The sequence below is a fragment of the Gopherus evgoodei genome, chromosome 4 (genome assembly GCF_007399415.2).
Source record: "Gopherus evgoodei ecotype Sinaloan lineage chromosome 4, rGopEvg1_v1.p, whole genome shotgun sequence".
In the NCBI taxonomy this organism is placed as follows: Eukaryota; Metazoa; Chordata; order Testudines; family Testudinidae; genus Gopherus; species Gopherus evgoodei.
Genome location: NC_044325.1, coordinates 61,921,704 through 61,945,297, shown reverse-complemented (window position 1 = coordinate 61,945,297; position 23,594 = coordinate 61,921,704). Strand labels below are relative to the sequence as shown.

At 40.0% G+C, this 23,594-nt stretch overlaps 1 protein-coding gene across 2 annotated transcripts in view; it reads left to right on the top strand.

The window, feature by feature from the left end:
• Positions 1–23,594, top strand: part of FSIP1 (fibrous sheath interacting protein 1) — a 176,854-nt gene that overhangs the window by 144,516 nt on the left and 8,744 nt on the right. For both annotated transcript variants that reach the window (XM_030559426.1, XM_030559427.1), the window contains one exon: positions 19,788–20,334. In XM_030559426.1, coding sequence (XP_030415286.1) covers positions 19,788–20,334 — 547 coding nt within the window. The remainder of the gene's footprint in view (positions 1–19,787; positions 20,335–23,594) is intronic.

Sequence of the window (23,594 nt, the reverse complement as noted above, 5' to 3'; positions counted from 1 at the left end):
CTCCATCCGCAGGTCCAGCCAATTGCGGCTCCCATTGGCCGTGGATCACTGTTCCGGGCCAATGGGAGCATACTCTGGTCACATTTTCAAGCTTCTCTCTACAACCATGAGAACTTGCTTTTTAAAAATTTCTAAAAGAAAGCTGAGATTTTCACTTAATTGCTTGACTTCAGAAGCTGGGCTTTAAGAAGAACACCAAATATTTCAAGACTTCTGATGAAATTGCGAGAGTTGGTAGCAATGTATGTGTGTATGTGAATTGCAACTTTGGCATCAGAAAGTCTCTTCCTAGTTACACAGGTGGGTCTTCAGATAGAAAAATAAGAGAGCTGAATCTTCATTCATTTACTATTCATGAAACATGTGTAGACCTTCCAACAGTGACCAATGCCAGATATCCCAGAGGGAATGAACATAACAGGTAATCATCAAGTAATCCATTCCCTGTCACCCATTCCCAGCTTTTGGCAAACAGAGGCTAGGGACACCATCCCTGCCCATTCTGGCTAATAGCCATTGATGGACCTATCCTCCATGAACTAATTTAGGTCTTTTTTGAACCCCTTTATAGTCTTGACCTTCACAACATCCTCTGGCAAGGAGTTCCACAGGTTGACTGTACATTGTGTGAAAAAATGCTTCCTTTTGTTTGTTTTAAACCTGCTGCCTATTAATTTCATTTGGTGACCCCCCCTAATTGTGTTATGAGACAGAGTAAATAACACTTCCTTATTTACTTTCTCCACACCAGTCATGATTTTATAGACGTCAATCATATCCCCCTTAGTCGTCTCTTTTCCAAGCTGAAAAGTCCCATTCTTATTAATCTCTCCTCATATGGCAGCCGTTCCATACCCCTAATCATTTTTGTTGCCCTTTTCTGAACCTTTTCAAATTCCAATATATCTCTTTTGAGATGAGGGGACTACATCTGCACGCAGTATTCAAAATGTGGGTGTACCCTGGTTTTATATAGAGGCAATATGATATTTTCTGTCTTCTTATCTATTCTTCCTTTCTCAATGGTTTCCAACATTCTGTCTGCTTTTTTGACTACCGCTGCACGTTGAGTAGATGTTTGCAGAGAACTATCCACAATGACTCCAAGATCTCTTTCCTGAGTGGTAACAGCTAATTTAGACCCCATCATTTTATATATATAGTTGGGATTATGTTTTCTAATGTGCAAACTTTGCATTTATCAACATTGAATGTCATCTGCCATTTTGTTGCCCACCAGTATTGTGAGATCCTTGTGTAGCTCTTCGCCGTCTGCTTGGGACTTAACTATCTTGAATAGTTTTGCATCATCTGCAAATTTTGCCTCTTCCCTGTTCAGCCCTTTTTCCATATCATTTATGAATATGTTGAATAGGACCGGTCCCAGGACAGACCCCGGGGGACACTGCTATTTACCTCTCTCCATTCTGAAAACTGACCATTTGTTCCTACCTTTTGTTTCCTATCTTTTAACCAGTTCCTCTTATCCTAAGGCAGCTTACTTTTGGTTAAGAGCCTTTGGTAAGGTACCTTGTCAAAGGCTTTCTGAAACTCTAAGTACACTATATCCACTGGATGCGTTTGTCCACATGCTTGTTGACCCCCCTCAAAGAATTCTAGTAGATTGGTGAGACATGATTTTCCTTTACAAAAACCATGTTGGCTTTTTCTCAACAAATTTATGTTCATCTATGTCTCTGACAATTTTGTTATTTACTATTGTTTCAACCAGTTTACCCATTACTGAAGTCAGTACTGTAATTGCTGGGATCACCTCTGGAGCCTCTTAAAAAATTGGCATCACATTAGCTATCCTCCAGTCATTTGGTGCAGAAGCTGGTTTAAATGATAGGTTACAAACTATAGTTAGTAGTTCAATTTCACTTTGTTAGTTAGCCACAGTGCACTTTTTGGCTCCCTTACTATGTTTTTTAATTTGGGGTATGTGTTTGGGGTATATATACGTTTGTGTATGTATATAGATGGGGTTAAGGTAACTTTGGCACAACTGAGTCTGGTTATGAGATGTCAAGGTTTGAGTCAGCAAGGAATTTGAATTCTTTCACAGTTTCAGTGGAGGTGGTTTCTTCAGGTTAAGGGTGAGGTTAGTGGTGAGCTACCATGGGAATCTCATATAGCAGTAGTGCTCACCAATGTATGGATAATTTTTATGAGCTACTGAAAAAAATATGAAAAGAAAGAGAACAGAAATTCCTGACTACAGTTTTTCTTTCTGAAATGATGGCAGGGCCTTTGGAAGGAGCTACATGCATCTGTCTGTTCTATTTCCATACACAAGAGACCTATGAAGAATATGTTGAACAATATACTTGCTTTGGGAAAACATTTTCTTTGGCTTTACAAATCTATTTGAACCGGTTCCGGTTTCTGAGCAAAGAAAATACTCCTTTTAGTAAGTGCAAGAACATGAATCTCTACTCATGTCATGTAAAAGTAAGAAAAATGAAGTAAAGAAAAGACTCAGATAAACTAACAGCAGCATTAGTAAATCAGCAAACATTCTGAATGTATCTGGCAGTTACTCATGACGCACTTAGGAATTCAACATGATACCATTATTAATTTTTTCCTGCAATCACAAATTAGTTAAGCTTCAGTGGACCATGTGAGAAGGGACAAAGAATTTTTAAAACAAAGCTGAGATTTTGACCTTTAATCAACACAACTGTTCTTTTTTTCTTAAAACACCTATTGATTTTTCTTCAGGTTAGTCTTCTCTTTCTGGGCTTTTGTCCATATCATACAGTGAACACGCAGGAGTACCAATGAAGTTGATCCTGCCCCAATGGCAGCTCGTGTGTGTGTGTGTAGATAGGTAGATAGTTAAATATAGATAACTGACAGCAGAAGCCTTATGCCAGTGGGCAGAAGATTTCAAGTGAGCATTTATTTGGAATGTCCAAGGAAGGTCTGCATATATCCTACATTAAAGTCATTGCGTGTCTATAATTAGAAAAAAATTGATTGGGTCATTTTTTTGATTGGGTCCAATTTTAATTGGATTCATGATAACTAGGGGTTGGATCCAAAGTCCACTGAAAACAAAGGAAATACTCCCTTTGACTTCAGTAAATTTTGTTTCAGGCTCTAGGCACATGGCTTCACTGGCAGAGGGATTTGAAAATAAAAAGTTACAACGTCTTAGAGGCAGCTAAGAGTCCTGTGGTACCTTAGAGATGTCTGATGCATGCATCTGACGAAGTGGGTATTCACCCACAAAAGCTCATGCTCCAATACGTCTGTTAGTCTATTAGGTGCCACAGGACTCTTTGCGGCTTTTACAGATCCAGACTGACACAGCTACTCCTCTGATACTTGACAACATTTTAGAAATCTCTCTAGAAGATTCCTGAAAGACTTTTTTTGTGACATATGCAAAATGTATATCTAAAAATAAAAGATATTATGCGTATGACTTTGGGGTGGTTGTATACTAGTGGGCTTATAGTGAGAAGATAGTTGCAGCCTTCACTGTGGAACGGCTACCATCCCTCCATAATAACACACATACATACATACATACATACATGCACATTTTATCTGTGATGGTGATATTCATGTGCAAAATTACATTAATCATGAGAGAGTGCTTTGAGTTGCAGGAGGGTAATACTCACTAGAAGTCTACTTAAACATGTAAAACTATGTAGAGATCCAATTGTCTTTAAACATTGCTTTTGCATAGAGGTTATTTTGTTGTAAATTAAGGACCGTAACCAGTAGACTATAGTATTACTGGTATTTGTTGTTTGTTTTAATATTATTTTGTTTAAACAATATGAAGCACACAAATACTACAGGATTAGGTGTCCTATATGAATTTTATATACATTTTTCTTTAATGGTATAATTATTTGCTTTCAAACCAATATCTAGCAATTTGTACTTTTTAAAATCTTACTAGAGAGTAGCAGTAGCAGTTTAACTCCAAACATGTCACCCCTTCAGTGTGCTGGACCATGGGTCTGATCCTGTGTGGCAATTCCTATGTTTTAATTCTTTTAAAAATAAAATGGAGGCTTTGGTTAGCATTGACGAAAATAAAAAAGGAGGTTGATTATCACTGACAAAAGTGATTCTTTGTTGATGGTGGTAGGAATAGCAGCATCATCCTTGTCAGTGCTTTTGACTTTACACAAAAGCATAGAGCTTGATCCAGCCAGATGCTGATGGCTGCGGCCTGAGCAAACAAATCACCTAAACACTTGTTTAAAGTTAACCATATGTCTAGGTACTGTGTTGGATCAGAGTCAGAGTGCTTAGTATCATTGTAGGATTGAGACCTTCAGGAGAAGACTGCTTTCATTGTCTATCCAGATTTCAGTTCACGAAAATCCTAGTGCGGTAGTGACAGTTGGGATTATGCTTGGTAAAAGGCACTTTAATTAACGGATGGATGGATTGGCCGGCAATTATTTTTTTTTACATCTAGCATTAATTTAAATAAGAAAAGCTCAGTGAAATTGGTGTTTTGATGTTCTTTTGTGACAAAAATTGGTCTGTAAACTGTAGAGCAAATTCAGTGTTACATATATATTTATTTTTAGGCCTCTTTTTCTGTGCAGAAAATGATTTTAGTTTTTTTTTACTTATGTGCCTATTAAACTAGAGTTGATTTTGTTCATTTGAACTTAAGTTAATGTTGAATTTACTTTGAAGCAGTTTCAATTTACCCAGTTAAAATAGATTAGGCATGAAAAATGCAATGAATTTTTCAGGAAGGGAGAAGAGGAAGGAATGTATAGAAGAAAAAATAGTTTACTTATTTCAAGTTCTCACTGGGGAAACAATTGTATAGAAATCAATGCAGTATAATGACTAAGTATATTAATATGTTGCAATAGATCTCTATATGGATAATCTCCTTGGTATCCACAAGTAAATGTCTTCATAGTTCTCTTCTCTGCTGAGCTTGTGAAATGCATATTTCTCAAAAGCAGCCAGTTCATCCTGGCTTTTATACTCTCCTCAGTCATAGAATCATAGAAAGAAGAACTGGAAGGGACCTCAGGAGGTCATCTAGTCCAGTCCCCCTGCACTGAGGCAGGACAGTGTTATCTAGACCATCCCTGACAGGTGTTTGTCTAACTTGTTCTTAAAAATCTCCTATAACAGAGATTCCACAATCTCCCTAGGTAATTTGTTCCAGTGCTTTACTACCCCTATAGTTAGGAAATTTTTTCATAAAGTCTAACCTAAATCTCCCTTGCTGCAATTTAAGCCCATTACTTTTTGTCCTGTCCTTTGTGGATAAGGAGTACAATTTATCATCCTCCTGTATATAACAACTTTTTATATAATTGAAGATTATTATTCCTCCCACTACTCTTTCCCCCTGTAAATCATGTTTTCTAGACCTTTAATCATTTTGGTTGCTCTCCTCAGAACTTTCTCCAGTTCATCCACATCTTTCCTGAAGTGTGGTGCACAGAACTGGACATTGTATTCCAGGTGAGGCCTTATCATTGATGAGCAGAGTGGAAGAATTACTTCTTATGTCTTGCTTACCACACTCCTGCTAATATGTCCCAGAATCATGTTTGCTATTTTTGCAATAGTGTCATATTGTTGACTGATTTGGTTTGATATCCACTATAACCCTCAGACCATTTTCGGCAGTACTCCCTTTTAGGGAGTTATTTCCCATTTTGCATGTGTGCTATTGATTATTCCTTCATAAGTGTGGTACTTTGCATTTGTCATTATTGATTTGTATCCTATTTATATCAAACCATTTCTCCATTTTCTCAAGATCATTTTGAATTCTAATCATGTCCTCTATAGCGTTTGCAACCCCTCCCAGCTTGGTATCACCTGTAAACTTTATAAGAGTACTCTCTATGGCATTATCCAAATCATGTATGAAGATATTGAATAGAACTGGACCCAGGACAGATCCCTGCAGGACCCCACTCAATATGCCCTTTCAGCTTGATTGTGAACCATTGATCCCTACTCTCTGAGTACAGTTTTCGAACCACTTGTGCACCCACCTTATAGTATATTCATCTAGGCTATATTCTCTAGTTTGGTTATGAGAAAGTCATGTGAGACAGTATCAAAAGCCTTACTAAAGTTGATATGAAATATACAAGGTTAGTATAGATGACCTGAGCTCCTTTGTCAATAACTACTTTTTCCAAATTTTATGGTATGCCTACACTGCAATGTACTGTCACATAAATCCATGCTTAAACTCAGAATCAAGCCTAACCCCCCTCTCATCTCCATTGAAATTATGCTAATGCAGGGCTTGAACCCAGGGTCCCAGGATCTTGTAGAGTCTGAGCATGAGTCAAACCAGGACCCAGGGCTTGAGCCCAATTGCTTTGCAGAGTAGAAGCAGCCCCACTTGACTCGTGTCCTGAGAGTCCACCTGAAGTATCCCAGAATTCTGTGGGCCAAATTCCTTAATTCTCTCTATCCCAGTTGACTCTACTGAAAATGGAAATTGACCACCACAGCACACCCCACTCCCTGGCGTACAGCAGCAGTTCAGGTCACCATTAACCCATTCTCTTCTGATCACCAATCTGCAAGCACACTCTCGGAGATCCTCCTGGATTTGCAATGGCACCTGAGCAGAGCATGCCTTTTGAGAAATGAGCTGCTTTCTCATCATGGGAGCACAGCCAGATTTTGGTGAATCTCTGGTGTGAGGCCAGTAAAACTGGAATTTAGCAAAAGCACCAGGAATGACCATGTGTACCAACAGCTAAAGGGCTGGCAGCCTTGCAGATTTTCCTGACAGATGATCAGTGCAGAGAGTGTATTAAGAGGCTGAAAAGCAAGTACCGGAAGACCAGGGACAAAGACTGCACCTCCAACAACTCGCCAACAATGTACCCGCTTTATGTGGAGTTTGACACATGATACAATCAAGCTGTCTGATAAGAAAGCTAAAAACATGATTAGGAACATTAATAAGCAAACCAAAGTACAGCAATTCACATTTCAATAAATTCTATACATAACCCCATACTGACCCTCACAGTTCATTAATCATAATGTCATTCATAATTACATTGTATGGCAATCAAGCCCACACACCTTCCAAAGCACTAAATGCCCTGCTCCAACAATTGATTAGCCCCTTCCTCCCACAAACACATTCTTACAGACACTATTCCCCCTCTTCCATTGGGCCATGCAAGTCCATAATGTGAGCACATAAAGCATCCCTGACTTCTGCTGCCCGGGTGCAACCAGCTCCAACTGTGGTAGCTGCACCTTCTGGCTGAGGTTACCCATCCATCATCCCCTCTCTGTCATAGGTCCATTCAGGGGGAAGTGGCTCACCTATGGCTTCACAAAGATTATGAAGAGCACAGCAAGTCACTGTAATGCGACAGCATTGATGACACTGGTATCCAAACAGTATGTAGGCATCTCCAAAGTGATTTTAATCTGCCAAAAGCACATTCAACAACCATTCTATCCCTGCTGATAGTGTAATTAATTTTTCTTTTGCTAGGGCCTTTGAAATCAGGGTATGGTTTCATGAACCAAGGCAAAAGGAGTATGTTGGGTCCCCCAGAATAATGGTGGAAACACTGACTCTATTTATGTCAATGTTATTTGGTGGGAATAGTGTCTCATCCTGTCCATGAATGTAGATTCCTGAGCGGCGAAAAACTCAGGCATCATGAACTTTTCCAGTACAGCTCACACTGACATTCATAAATTGGCCTCTATGGTCCACAAGTAGGTGTAGTACCCATGTGCTTCTTGAGGAAGGCAAACTGTGGGCACGAGTCCCATCAATGACCATGGTGAAGTTAGGAATCCCCATTCTTTCAAAAGTAGCTTTACCTATGGAATATCATTAATGACCACCTCTTTGGGGTAATCACGCACTTGATTGCCTCAGAAACCTCTGCCACCACTTTACCCACAGTGGACTTCCCAACCCCAAATTGGTTGGCAACGGACCTGTAGCAGTCTAGTGTAGCCAGTTTCCAGATGGTAATAGCAACCTGCTTCTGGACTGGCAAGGGTGACCTCAATTGTGTCTGTTTATGGTGGAGGGTGGCAGCAAGCTGCTCACAAAGCTCCAGATTTGCTTTCTACATACAAACATTCTGGACTTACTGCTGATCACCCCAGGTCTGCATGACAGCATGATCCCACCAGCCTGTGTTTGTGGCCCTGCGCCAGAAGTGCTGTCTACATAGAGGGCATCAGCAGCCATGCCAGTTGTACTGAGCAACATCTGCCAGTGCAAGTTTGCCATGACAGGGTACTCCTCCTCTGCTGCCTCCTCCTGCTCCATCAGGAAATCTGTCAGGTACTTTGGTGGGACAGAAATGTCCATCAGTGCCTCACAGATGCTCTGCCAGTTTCCTGACACAGGAGTGAAAGCTCAAGCAAGAGAAGTTCTTCAAAAAGCACCTCCTCCATGTTGCTGGCTCCGATAGCTGGGAGCACATAGAGCAAAATGACTGCTTGGCAGGCTGTGTTGGTAGGTTATTCAAACTTCCTATAACATGGATGGTAGGCAGTAAAGTGCATCATGGTCATAGGGCTAGAGCAGCCACATTTCAGGAAGGAACTAGGAGGGACTCTGGCTGGTTTGACTTGGGTCTGCGCTGCAGGGTGGAGGCCAGAGCCCAAGGTTTGAGCATGGGTTAGAAAAGACTGAATGTAGGATTAAATCCCACTAACCCATAGTTTACACTGAGAGTAGACATACCATTAATGGGTTTCTGCTTTCTGTTCTCAAAATAGTTCTTTTGCAGTGGCATGTTTAGCCACAAGGTAGATCTGACATCTGGATCCTGTGTTTGCTGCTTCTGTTTTTCCAATGCCATTGGCTTGATGGGCATATGTTAATTCTGTCAGTTGACAACCACTGTTAGAAGCTTTTTGGATGTCAAGTGTGAAAAATCAGGACAGGGGTTGGAGGGTAATAGGAGCCTATATATGAAAAAGACCCAAAAATTAGGACTGTCCCTATAAAATTGGGACATCTGGTCACCCTAATCCACCCCAATGGCTTGATAGCTCTGGATGTTGAATGATGGTTAATATTACCTGGGATCCTTATACCTCTGTCTTTTTTAATCACTCATTTTAAATTGTGTGAAGGAAATTGGCTAGTTTTCTTCTGGCTACTTCAGAGTACTCTCTCTGCCTCTGGAAGCTGAGTGTCTTGTCTTGTTACTCAGTGGTTTGAGCTTGGTCTGCTAAACCCAGGGTTGTGAGTTCAATCCTTGAGGGGGCCATCTAGGAATCTGGGGCAAAAATCTGTCCAGGTGATTGGTCCTGCTTTGAGCAGGGGGTTGGACTAGATGACCTCCTGAGGTCTCTTCCAATCCTGATATTCTATGATTCTAAGACAAATTGCACCTACTACTCAGTTAGTTGGATTCTTCATGAACCTGGTGTAATGCTGAAAACTGCCATGTGCATGAATGGATGCAAGCCTTTGTATAGCTCTAATTGATTTCTTTTCAGATGTAAATATATCTTTGTACTGTGGCTTGTTAGTATTTTATTTAATTTCCATATGCTGTGTTTCATGATGTTTTAATTGTTGTCCTGAAATTTTAACTGAGCAGCATTTCAGTGGAGTATACACTTTAGAATAATAATAGTTTTAGCTTCATTAAAATTTGCAAATAGGATTACAAATAACAAAATAAATATTTCAAGTTATTCTATCTGGCTGCATTCCTTAATTTTTTAATGGCACAAAATTAATGGAGACTCTGGGCCAAATTAACCCTTGTTTAGCCATATTGGCGGCCCATTCTTTTTAGCAGTCTTCATTACATCTCCTCTTGGAATTAACCTCACAGATGTCAGACTAATTTTTTCCTTTAATCTTTTTTCTGTGTTCTTAGTGTTTCTAAAAAAAGTAGAAAGACATAACGGGCTACTGGCAATTGCACTTCAGAATTAACATATGGCTCTGATCAGCATAAGACCCAGCAACTTAAAACCAATTTTGTAAACCCCAGTCCTGTGCTGACTTCAGAAATGCTACTTACTTGCCCAAAGTTAAGCATGTGTGTAAGTGTTTGCAGGGTCTGCGCCTTAATGTGTTTTGGAAAACTTCAGGCAAATCATTCACATTTAATAATAAACTGTCTCCATTTGTTTTTGTATGCAATGTATTAGATTAAACAAATATCCTAATGAGTGGTGTTGACTGACAAATGTGTGATTATTGAGGAGGAAGGATAAAGTATGGCATTGCCTGACTGTTGATAGGGCGTGTTGGTGTGAAATGCTAAATGGAAAGGTACAGGGCAAGGATTGCCTTGTCAGTGTTATGGTAGAGCTATGCACTTAAAGTGCTATTTATCATTTAGTAAATAACTATTTAAAACTTCCAAATGATAACAGTGCTGATATGTCAAAAGCCAAATCCTTGTTTCAGTAGGTTATTGCACTCTTGTAATGGATTCCTTTCAGATGGAAGGGAGAAGATTATTTCAGAACAGATTACAAACCGTACATTTGACATTGCATTACAGTTAAAATACATCTCCAACAATTTTAAGGAATCGTACTGAACAACTTCAGAGACAGTCACAGCAGTTAACTGTAGTACCTCCAAGGTGAACAACAAAAATATATCACATCACAAAACAAAAAGGCTTAAATATTCCTTTCTGTCTTTTTTTCTAATATAAGGAATGCATTTAGTAATCTGTCTCCGTTATTGTATAGAAATTGAAAACATTCCTAACGCTTTGAACTTGTAAGCCCAGAGTCACAGCAGGTCTGTACACAAACTAAGTACAAGTGTGCATTCCTACCAGATGCGGTAAGATTTATCCTATAGACCCATGCCACTGAGGAATTCAGCTAAACACAAAAGACCCTCAGGTAGAGAAAGGCAACTGGGGTCAGGAAAACTAGCTGCACACATAAATAGATTCCTGCTGGAAAGGTCATTAACAGGCATCCAGGACTCCAGGCTAGGAATTAATTTCTTGGACCATTAGCAGTAAAAAGCCTAGCAATTGAATGGGATTCAGTGCCCTATTAAAAATTAGCGAGAACAACTGGAGCTTTTCCAATTATAATAGGAACCAGACTTCATAGATCATTTTGCCTTGTCTAGTATGTGGTTTCTATATTCTGAATAATATGAATGATGCATTTATATGTTATTAAAATAGTATCTATGTAAATATTTTTTCTGTTTAATGAGGGTTTGTAAGTACATTACTGTGAGGACAGTGAAAGCTTAGAACGGGAATTTAGTGTCATCCTAAGAATTTACTGTTGATTCCAAGTATTGAACCTCCTAAAAGTGTACAGTTAACCGTAAAAGAATTATTTTTTTTTACATATACAAATACTATATTGTATCAATTTTCTATATAACCCCAGGTATTAAAAGTGCTTATGTGGTTTCATATAAACAATACATTTAATGTAAGTATATTCCCATCATTTCCCCCAGTTATTCAGACTTCTCTGAATAGAATTTCCAAAGCTAGTACTTGAATGGACACTAAGAGCAGCCTCTTTGCTCTGATTTCAGTACTGACCACCTGTCCCAATTAGTGAGTAGATGACAGGGTCATTGTCCAGCTATGCTGGAAGAAGGACAGGAGGGACTGGATGTAGTTTTAATTAGGCCACAACTTTATTTTTAAATATCTGGGAGTACTCAACTGATAAAAATCGTACAGTGCAGGTAATTCCATAATCATATACTCAAGGGCTGCCATCAGCCCTCCCCCTTTTCCATTCTGATCCCAGTCAACCCGCTGCTCAGATCCTACCACCCTCTCCCTCTCTTAGGAGGGTTAAGGGGGGTCATAAAGGAGGGGGACTGACTCCTTGCTGTAGCAGTCATTTGAGCCCCTAACACACTTTCTCTGCTCCTTTAAAAAGTGCCTCCTTAAAATCCTTTACCTATCCATCTGTCTGTATCCATTCTCTATGGAATACCTGCACTGGACATTTACCTCAAGGAGGAGCCAGCAATTAGTTTGGCTGTCCTCTCCTCATTGCTGACCAGGGTCCTAGACATTTACTGACATCTTCTTTAATATGTCAGCTCCCCAGTCGGATAGGTGAGCCCTATCATCCCTGAATAACTCAAAGACCCCGTAAACAGATGAGAAATTACTAATCCCCCTTGACCACATAGGAATTAGGCCGCCACCCTGTTCATATACCTCTCAGTCATCTACACTTTACCTAACTCAAGATTCTAAAACTAACTTCATATGATCCTATCTAGAAGCTTTAAAGTGTACAAGAGCACTATAAAATCATAGAACGTAGGGCTGGAAAGGACCTCAAAAAGTCCTCAAGTCCAGCTTCTTGCACTGAGGCAGGACTAAATATCCTGGACCATCCCTGACAGGTGTTTCTCCAAACTGTTCTTAAAAACCTGCAATTCCACAGCCTCCCTTGGAAGCCTATTCCAGAACTTAACTACCATTATAGTTAGAAAGTTTTTCCTAATATCTAACCTAAATCTCCCTTGCAGCAGATTAAGTCAATTATTTCTTGTCCTGCTTTCAGTGGACATGGAGAACAATTGATCACAGTTCTCTTTATAATAACCTTTATCTGAAGACTGTTAACAGGCCCCCCTCCAGTCTTCTTTTCTCAAGACTAAACATGCACAATTTTTTTAATCAACCTTTCCTCATTGGTCAGGTTTTCTAAACCTTTTCTCATTTTTGTTGCTTTCCTCTGTACTCGCTCCAATTTGTCCACATCGTTTCTAAATTGTGATGTCAAGAACTAAACACAGTGCTCCAGCTGAGGCTTCACCAGTGCTGAGCAGCACAGGCGCTGGCTTCTAATTTTCTCTGGGTGTGCTCAACCTCCGCTCAGCACCAGGCCCCAATCTCACTTCACCCCTTCTCCCAAGGTCTTGCCCCACCTCTTTCTGCTGCCTCCCCTGAGCGCTCCCTGTTCCTGTTCCTCCTCCTCCCTCTCAGCACCTACTTCATGCCACAGAACAGCTGATCGCGGCGTGCAAGAGGCACTGGGAGGGAGGGAAGAGAGGTGTTGATCAGTGGCGACTGCCGGCAGATGGAAGTGGGGGAGGGAGGGGAGCTAATTTTTTTACATGGGTGCTCCAGCCCTGGGGAACCGATGGAGTTGGCGCATATGCCAAGTGGAGCAGGACAATTACCTCCTGTGTCTTACATACATCACTCTTGTTAATTCAGCCCAGAATGATATTAGCTTTTTTTGCAACTGCATCACATGGTTGACTTTTACTCAATTTGTGATGCACTGTAAACCCCAGCTCCTTTTCTGCAGTATTACCATCTAGCCAGTTATTTCCCATTTTGTAGCTCTGTTTTTGATTTTTCCCTCCTAAATGAAGCACTTTGAACTTGTCTTTATTGAATTTTATCTTGTTGATTTCAGACCAGTTCTGTAATTTGTAAAGGTCTTTTCAATTCTAATCCTGCCCACCAAAGTGCTTGCAGCTCCTCCCAGCTTGGTGTCATCTGCAGATTTTATAAACATGCTCTCTACTCCACCAGTTCTCAAACTGTGGTTCAGGACCCCATTTTAATGGGGTTGCCAGGGCTGTTGTTAGACTTGCCGGGATTCGGGACTGAAGCCAAAGTCTGAGCCGCACCACCCAGGGCTGCGAGGAGCCCCTAGCCCTTGAAATCACTGCTGGAGCCCTGCTACTGCTCCCTCGGGGCTGCGGCAGAGGGGCTCGGGCCGCGCTTTAAAGGGTCTGGGGCTCCGGCTGATGCGGGGAGCCCTGGGCCCTTTAAATCACCACCAGAACCCTGCTGCCGCTACCCCAGGGTTGTGGCAGCGGGGTCGGCCGGCAGTTTAAAGGGCCTGGTCTCCCGGCTGCAGCTGGAGTCTGGAGCTCTTTAAATTACTGCCAAAGCCCTGCCACCGCTACCCCAATATAACGACGTTTCACCTATAATGCGGTCAGGATTTTTGGCTCCCCACAACCATGTTATATCAGGGTAGAGATGTAAATCAGTTTCGCTAGTGAATACGCAACTTGATTTTGGGTGAATAATTACAGGATTGCATTACTCATGCGAGCCTTTGCTTTTAGTTTTTGAATATTTTTTTAGTAGAAAATATTCCCATTTCTCTATGCCTTTTGAAACCAGCTAGAAAAGCAAACCTTCACAACTGTAAGCATTCATTCATAGATTAATATTTGTATAACTCAAGATCAGACTTCAAGATACTCAAAACGCAGAAACCCTCACACCTGAATAAATGAAATGGCACAAGATAACTCAGCTCCACTTTTGTTAGGTGGGAAACCAGAATCTTTAAAAAAATTAATTTATGTAGTTTTTTCTGAACATTCACTGCACTTCTATGCCTTCCCCACATTACTAAACAATCTATTCATTTTGCAGTAGATTATTCAGTATCCTTTCTCCATTTACTAAAAATTTTACTGTAGCTCGAGAACGCTCGAAGATATTTTCTATGGCATGGGAATAAGCAATAATGTGAAATCAGACCCCATGAAAAGATATAAATACAGACAAACTATGTCCAAAGGCAGCTGTTTAACTGAATTTGTCAACCTTTCAACAAAAATATTTTACTCTGAATGGAAATATATAAATAATAGCAGATTAAGTGAAGGTAGCACTTTAGAGTCAAATCTTCAGAATCTGGAGGCCAACATACACAAAGGGAAATATGCATTCACAGTTTAACTCACATTGGAACACATGTGTATGCACACAACAGTTAATGGCACACAACCATAACTATAGGCACCCATCCTACAAATGCTGTTTCACATGTAGAAAGGACCGTTACATATACAGTAGAAAATTACACAATGACAAACTGGAAAATGTGCTTTTAGACCCAGATCTTCAAAGATATTTAGGCACCTAATTGCCATTGATTTTAATTGGAATAGGAGACCTTGTGGCACCTTAGAGACTAACAAATTTATTTGGGCATAAGCTTTCGTGGGCTATAACCCACTTCATCGGGTGCATGGAGTGAAAAATAAAGTAAGGAGGTATAAATATACAGCACATGACACTCTGTGCATCTGATGAAGTGGGTTATAGCCCATGAAAGCTTATGCCCAAATAAATTTGTTAGTCTCTAAGGGTATGTCTACACTACTCTCCGGATCGCTGGGTAGCGATCAATCTATTGGGTATCGATTTATCACGTGTAGTGTAGACGCAATAAATCGATCCCCGATCGCTCTCCCGTTGACTGCTAAACTCCAGCAGTGTGAGAGGCGGAAGCAAAGTCAACGGGGGAGCTGCAGCCGTCAATCCAGCACTGTGAGGATGCGACGTAATTCATTTAAATTCGATCTAAGATATGTAGACTTTCGGCTACGCTATTCTCATAACTGAAGTTGCGTATCTTAGATCAATCCCCATCCCCCCCTGCTAGCGTAGACCAGGCCTAAGGTGCCACAAGGACGCCTCATTTTTGCTGATACAGAATAACACGGCTACCCCTCGGAAACCTAATTGGAGTTAGTTGCCTAAATACCTTTGAGGATCTGGGCTGTAGTTTTTCATTTACATGTGCAATTACCAGCTTTGTTTACAAAACATAGGTGCACATTTAAAAAATATTTGCTGTAGAACCCTGTATATTAAAGTGTTTATTTTTAACTAATAACATTACATGGTAACTAGAGTATGCTGTTCCTTGTAAACACAGTGTAATTCCTTATGTTAGTATTTACATACTTCTGCAGATTGTCATGTAATCACTAAAAGCAATTCGCATGTAAGTGGCACTGTGGATTAAAAGGACAGAAATAATACATATTTCTTAGTTGTGGTGTGTTAATTGTCACATGATATGATATCACTATATCTTTAAATGCTCAAGAGTTACCTTTTAAATAAAAAGTACTTGCAAAAAAATTTGCCCTACAAATTAAAGCACTACTATCAAAAGTTTAGAGAGACAGCATGGGGTAGTGGATTGTGCTTAGAGGTGGGAGTTAAAATCCTGAGTTCAAAGTGATTTCTCCTGTATTTTTGGGTTAGTTACAGGAGTCTCTGGCTCCATCCCCTGCTAATAAAGATTTTCCTCACTGTTATGAAAGCTTAAAAGTATGAGAAAATGGTATAAAAGGGCCATAACTTGGTCCGGGATCTAGTTAGCTATTGAAAACTAAATTATATCATTATTCTTTAGATTAATTGAGTCTTCATGTAATAACCATACTTTATGTTCACCAAAATAAAATTCTACCAATAATACAGACAATTAGCACTGTTCTTTAAAAAACAACAACAGTAAACAGCCTTTTAGTTAAATGGCTGCCATCTCCCATTGTTCTCAATTGGAATGAAACCAAGTTGCCCTCAGGGAAGATGAGAGTCCATACAGTGAAACCATGATGGGAAAACAATTAAACATCAAATGTCTTTAAAAATCAGTTTAATTTAATCTGTGTCTGCACACTCTATTATGCCACTATCAGAACTATAAAATTACAATATGGCATCACTAAGGGCCAGACTTAAGGTGGTTTGCATGCCTTCACTGTGCATTTCTATACCTTAACATTTTTGGATTTCTTTTAGGACTAACCTTAAGGCAACATTTTCTGAGTTTCTAATGTTTGTTTTGGGGATATTTATAACATCCTTGTAATCTTTTTTTTACCTTTTAATTACTGATACTAACTCAACTGTCGTTTTTTGGCGATCCCTCGAGGTCAAGGATGATCTCTTTCACAGGTTTTATTTTTTTTATGGGTCCTTTGGTGACTGAGGAGTCCTATTCTTGAGCCACAGGCTCATTGTCAGACATTGCAGGTGGTGTTGGAAGACAGGGTTGGGCAGCATTTGCTGCATGACAGTTGTCTTCCCTGTCTTTTCTGGCATTTTTTTTGCGACTAGGGCAAGGTGATTTTCCTCTAGTGGATGTTCTCTCTCTGACAAGTCTTCGCCAGTTATCCCTATCCTGGGCTGCTGTCTCCCAGTGTGTGGTGTCGATGCCACATCTCTTGATGTTTATTTTGAGGGCATTTTTAAAGCATTTCTTTTGGACTCCCCGTTTCCTTTCTCTTTTGGTGAATTGGGCATGCAGCAGTTATTCTGGTAAGCATATATGAGACATGCACACACAGTGCCCGCTCCACTTCTGCTGGTGCTGGATAATCAGGGCCTTAACGCAGAAGATGTTGGCCTCTGTGAGGACATTGACATTAGTGTGATAATCCTCCCACTTTATGTTGAGGAACTTCCAAAGCAAGTGCTGGTGCTGGAGTTGCAGGTTTTTCAGATGTTTTTATAGGTCGCTCAAGTCTCACAGCCACAGAGGAGAATTGGGTTTACTACTTCTTTATAAACTAAAAGTCTAGCATGTGTTCTGATGTTGTGATTGTTGAACACCTGGCGAGTCTGCCAAAGGCAAGGCTGGCACAGGGAATTCTGTGCTGAATCTCAGTGTCTATGTCTGCCCTCCATGGGAGATGGCTGGGAAGATAGGCAAATTATTCTACATTTTCCAGTTCTTCTTTGTCCATATAGATCTTCCTTGCTGGGTCTGATGATTGACCAGGGATTGGCTGGTGGAGAACTTTTGTTTTGCTGATGTTCAGAGTTAGCCCTAGGCTTTTGTAAGCTTCAGAGAAGCAATTAAGGGATGTTTGAAGATCCTCCTTTGAGTGTGCAACACCAGCACAATTATCTGCGTACTGCAGTTTGGTTATTGTTGCTGATATTACTTTAGTTCTGATACGGAGATGAGAAAGGTTGAAGAGGTTGCCGTCAGTCCGATATTGGATGCCAATGGCCTGTGGTAGACGGTCTTGGGTTAATGTTTTCATAGCTGCTAAGAAAATGGAGAAAAGGGTGGGTGCCAGTACACAGCCTTGTTTTACACCAGTTCGGATGACAAAGGGCTCAGAGGTTGAGTCATTGCACAGGAGGGAGACAGTCATGTGGTCATGGAGGAGTCCTAACTGTATCTCTGAGCCCCTTCTAATTCTGCTAACTCCTTTCAGAAATGGGGCAAACTGAATACAATATTCTAGGTAAGGGCATATTGTTGAATTATATAATGGCATTATAATTTTACTTTATATTTATCATCCTCTGGACTGGACTTATTAATAATTACTGTGCATTAACACTCAGCAGATTTGTAAACAAGACTTTGCAAGAATTAATACTCTTGCTTAGTACTAAAAGGTTATCTAATCTTTATGTTCCCATTAGTATGTTAATATATTGGAAATCTATACGTATAAATTGTAACTCAAGTAGAGTGATTGTTGCTTTGAATATTTTTTTTCTGACATCTTTAGGTTGACACACAGCTTTACATGTTGAGCTTCCTGATTCTTTTTCATGTCTGATTTTTACCTTTTAGGTTAGCTAGAACGATTTTTTACCTATAACTGCTACTGATATGGGATCTTAGATCGGCTTTTGTTCTTTTAAAAGCATTTTCCCAGACATCATCATTGCTGTTGATTCTGTGCGACATTGCAAATAAACTCAGTTCATACTGTCTGTCATTCAGTACCTGGTGATGGCTTGATAATGCAAGCTTTTTCACATCCTTTTTATCTATTTGATATTTTAAAGGACACTAAGATTTGAAAACTCACTCACTGTAGAGTGATGACTGGAAGCGACCCCGATCTCTAACTTGTTGATTTGTAGAGTCAACTTGAAACTTTTAATACCTCAAACATATTTAATAAAGAAGTATTCATTTCTTCCTGACTGAAGGCTATTCCGATTCATAAACATGAATAAGCAGTTTTAACATGTAATCCTTTGGGCTGTGATCCATCACATCACATAAAGTAAGCAGTGTCATGTTAGGTCAGTACTTGGATAAGAGTCCTACAGAAAAAAGCCAGGTACTGCAGGAAATGGTGCTGATGCTGGTGGGTGGCACTGTTCTCTGAGTCAGTGCTGGATCAATGCTGGATCGAGGTGTTGGAGGTTTTGTAGTGGGTCAGTATACATTGGTGTAGCTGTATTGAAATCATCAGTTGATCATCTGGCCCATTATGTTTGGATGTCAGGTAAAACTGAGGCCCTAATCAATTGTGATCTTTAAAAAAAACTTATACTTTTTGTAAAAGTAACATTTTGTTACCCCTGATACTCTGGCCAAATTGTGATTTGAGTATCTACACTTTGGCTACCTAATAAACTCCCTGTAGTTTCAGCTGGAAAAGATAATCTTCTTCAGTACCTGCCTTACACCAGTGTGTGGTGTTGTTCTGCTCTGTAACACAGGAGCATTAAAGGTTGTGATGACTGAACTTTTGCATCATAAGCCCTGTCTAACATAACTGCCCCCTCATTGTTAATATAAGAAATTGACTGAAAAAGGGATACGTGGGTGTAAGAGCTCCAAATATATCATCCAAATTACTATGGATCTTTCAGCTATGTATTCTGTTTCTCTTGATAATTGAAAGAGACTGGAGCCCTGAAATCAACAAGGAAATATTATATTTTTAAAAAGTCACCAAACTGTTTAACTTAGTAAGTAAACAACTGTGCTTTTATCTTTAATAATACGAAGTCTTGTGTGAGATTGTAGGTGAAATGAAAGGCCTCTCCATTAAGTGCCTGGTGTACAGCAGCCTCCTTAACAAGTTTCAGTGTCGAATCTATCTCACACCTTTTGGAATGGTTTAATAAATAGTATAATTACATATAAGCATATTTAAACTCAGGAAACCCCCAAAATAATATCATCAATGTTCAAGAGTCCTATTCATTCTTTTGTGTCTGCCAAACTCTTTTGTGATGGTTTTATTAATAGTTATATTTTGACAGGAAGAAATTTTTGTTTGTTTTTTCCAGCCTGAAGAACTACCTCCTCTCTCTGAAGAGCAGCTTGTGACTCTTCTGGAAGAATGTATGCAGTTCTCAAGAACAATAAGCAATGTTACCGTGCCAGAATTACAGGAATCTCTTTCTGATGGAATAAATCCCTCTTGTAACACAACTCAAGACTCCACCCTAATCTCCAGGTCTACTCTATCCAAACTGTTAGATGAAGGCCATAGTGTGGGGATGTTAACACCTCAGGAAAAGGCTGGTATCGAAGATAAAAGTATATGTGAAAGTGCAGAGGGTGAAACCTGTGGCTACTATCTCAGTAAAGCTTTGGCCATTAGTCATTTATCAAATGATTCTGTGGCCCAAACAGAAGAACCTGATGACCTAGAAAGTTCACGGGAGATGGAGAATAAGAATAATACTGAAGATTACTTTACGTCAAGAGCACTCAGTGCAGAAAGATTGAAAAAACCCTCTTTCTTGGATGAACTATTTTATTGCGTCAGCATGAACAATGAGCTATCCACAGAGGCTGACATTCCCAGCATACCATTGCAGACCAGAGGAGGTGAGGCTCTTAACCATTTAGAATAGGCTTTTGATTAAGACGAACAAAAGAAGCAGGTTCTCACCAAAGGTATTCATTAATGCAGTACAATTACAGTGGTAGGGCAACAAAGTACTTTTATAAAGCATAAAACCATGCCAAAAATAACACACGCAAGCTGTTTTTCAAAATTCTTGCCCTGATGTAATTGCTCCCAAAATTAATAGTTTTATGAAATACTAGTAGCTGAAAGCCCATGCTGTCACATGGGTATCATTCATAAAGTCAAAATAACTAAGAATTTAAAAATTGGATGGTAACAGATTGCAAAACCCAGTGAGGATTCAACCTGGTGATATTCTAAACAAAAAGAGCCCTCAATCATGCTTGTAGCTGTTTCTATCGCTTCAGACAATCCTGGAATGTTCTTATATTGATTATACCTATCAATAGTATCAAAGAGTACTCTCTTCTCTTCTCTTCATGTGTCATTATATAATGCCTGCATCTGTAACTTTCACTCCATGCATCTGAAGAAAGCTTATGCCCAAATAAATCTGTTAGTCTTTAAGGTGCCACCAGACTCCTTGTTTTTGTGGATATAGACTAACACGGCTCCCCCCTGATACTCGATAGTGTTGATTGTGATTAATACTGTCAATGGGAAAATAATGCTAGATACACTGAAATATTTTTTATACGAGTAAAGCCTGTTATTTCCTTTCTTCATATTGAACTTCCTTTCTGTTTCTGAAGAACATATATTCTCATAGTAGTTTCCAGGCTAATTCACATGAGTCCCACCATATATCTATTGAGTTGCTTCTCTGATATGACAAGCTCCATACTTAAAAAATAAAATAAAATGATATCATGGTCTAAATATAAGAAAAATTAATCAGAATTGCTTACAGCATTTCAATCCTGTATGCTGACAGCATGCACATGGTATTAAAGTATACTAATATACATATTGGTATTCTATATATTGGTTTTTGTTGTTTACATTCAGTAAAGACAGACTTGTACATATCACCCCGTGCAGAGTTAAATAGATATTATATATTACTATAAAATCTGAGGTATGTCCACTTTTCTAATTTCTTTTACTGATGCAAAATGTTTGTATTATGATATTTTAATAAAAATCCAAATTCAGATTTTTAGCCTAATAGCTGTGCGAGTCACCCCTCTTTTTCTAAAAAAGAACTGTGTTCTAATAAATCAGCTAGACACATATCTATACATCACTGTTAGCTTAAAATGGCATTAGATTGGTAAAACATTGTTAATGTTACAGAGTCTGTGATAAATGGAGATAGTTTGGTTATATTGTAATTTAACAAAATCCTCTTTAATTTACTAAATTAGACCTCATCGTTTACTAATTATTGTCATTATACATCTAATCACTTCCAAATTTGGATTCAGCTATAACTTAGCAGAGCACCGTCACACCTCCTTATTGCAGTGGCATTTTTGAGCTCTGATTATAATGGTTGCTTTGACTGCACATTATTCTGCTTCCCCCATTCTGTAAAAATTATGCCTCACATTATACTGTTATCATTCCACATATCAGGAATGAGAAGGTAAGAAAGACTGTCAGAAACTGAGCCTGCAGAGATAAGACCCTGCTTACCACACCCCAGTCTTATCTTACCACCTCATCCTGTAAACTTGGGGAAACAACTCTGCAAGATCTTTCTTCCCTTTCCTTCTCAAAAGAAATACGATAATGACAGGTGTAAGGATGACAGAGAGAAGAAATCAGAGAAGGACAAAACAGAGATGACAAGTCAGGAAGCAAATAGCCTTCTTTACAAAGTTTTAAGAACAGAATGATCAGACACATACGCGATTTGTTGGATAAGAGTCAACACAGCTTTTGCAAAGAGACATTGTTCCACACGAATCTATTAGAATTCTTTGATGGGAATGGGTCAACAAACGTGGACAAGGGTGATCCAGTGGATAGAGTGTACTTGGACTTTCAGAGGGTAGATCCTCTCCTGGATTGGTAACTGGTTAAAAGATAGGAAACAAAGGGTAGGATTAAATGGTCATTTTTCAGAACGGAAGGAGTAAATAGTGGTTTCCCCCAGAGATTTGTATTGGGACCAGTGCTGTTGAAGATATTCACAAATGATCTTGAAAAAGGGGTAAACAGGTGACAGAATTTGCAGATGATCCATCATCTTAGATAGGGCTGAGACTGGCAATTTCACTTAGTTCCTGCTTCCTGATAGGACATTGGAGCCATACTAACCTAATTTGAGGTATCTTTCTTGCAGAGTAGGGAAAAGAGGAGATCTTAACAAAACAAACACTGGTAAGTAATCTTCCCATTTAGAAAATCACATGCTAAAGCGCTGAAATCTACAGAATTATTTTATTAGATTTATTACATAATAATTAAAGCTCCATGTTTGTTATGGAGGTCACCAGGTCACGGATTCCGTAACTTTCTGTCACCTCCATGACTTCTGCTGCGGCTGGTGTGGCTGGGCCGGGGACTGCCTGAGCAGCTTGGGCAGCCCTTGGGTCAGGCACATTGGCTGCTGCTGGGGCAGTCTTGGCCTGACCCCCCAGCAGTAGGAGTTTGAGTGGGGGGAGGGCTCAGGACTGGGGATTGGAGTTGCTTACTTGGGGTGGGGGGAGCTCCACGGAAGGGTGACAGCAACTCCCCTCCCTCAGCTCCTAGCTTCTTGTGCTGACTCTGCCCGCAGGCACCACCCCTGCAGCTCTCATTGGCTGCAGTTCCCAGCCAATGGGAGCTGTAGATCTGGGGCTTGGGGCAGAGTGGAGGCAGCATGTGGAACTAGGAGCTGGGGCCACCACTTCCCAAGAGCTGAGTAGGGAGCCTGCTCCAGCCCCACCAACTGCACACCCCTCCCCGCACCTGAGGCACCCCTGGGGCCATGACTCCCCCAACACCCGTGGTGGCCGCGAGCTGCATCTCCCTCCCCAGTACCCACAGTGCTTCCCGGGCTGTCCTGCCCAGCACTCGCGACAGCCCCAGGGCCACGCCCCCCACCAAGGCACCCCCCTCCCCCAAGTTTCTGTCAGGGGAATATAGTAAGAGTCATAGACAGGTCACAGGCCATGAATTTTTGTTTACTGCCTGTGACCTGTCCATGACTTTTACTAAAAATATTAAAATGTAGCCTTTATAATAATATAAGGGTCTTTGTGTCATGATAGTTCACTATCTCAGCACAACATTGTCTGATGTATTTATTCTTTGTTTCTTTAATTGTTGAATAATACTCAGCTATATA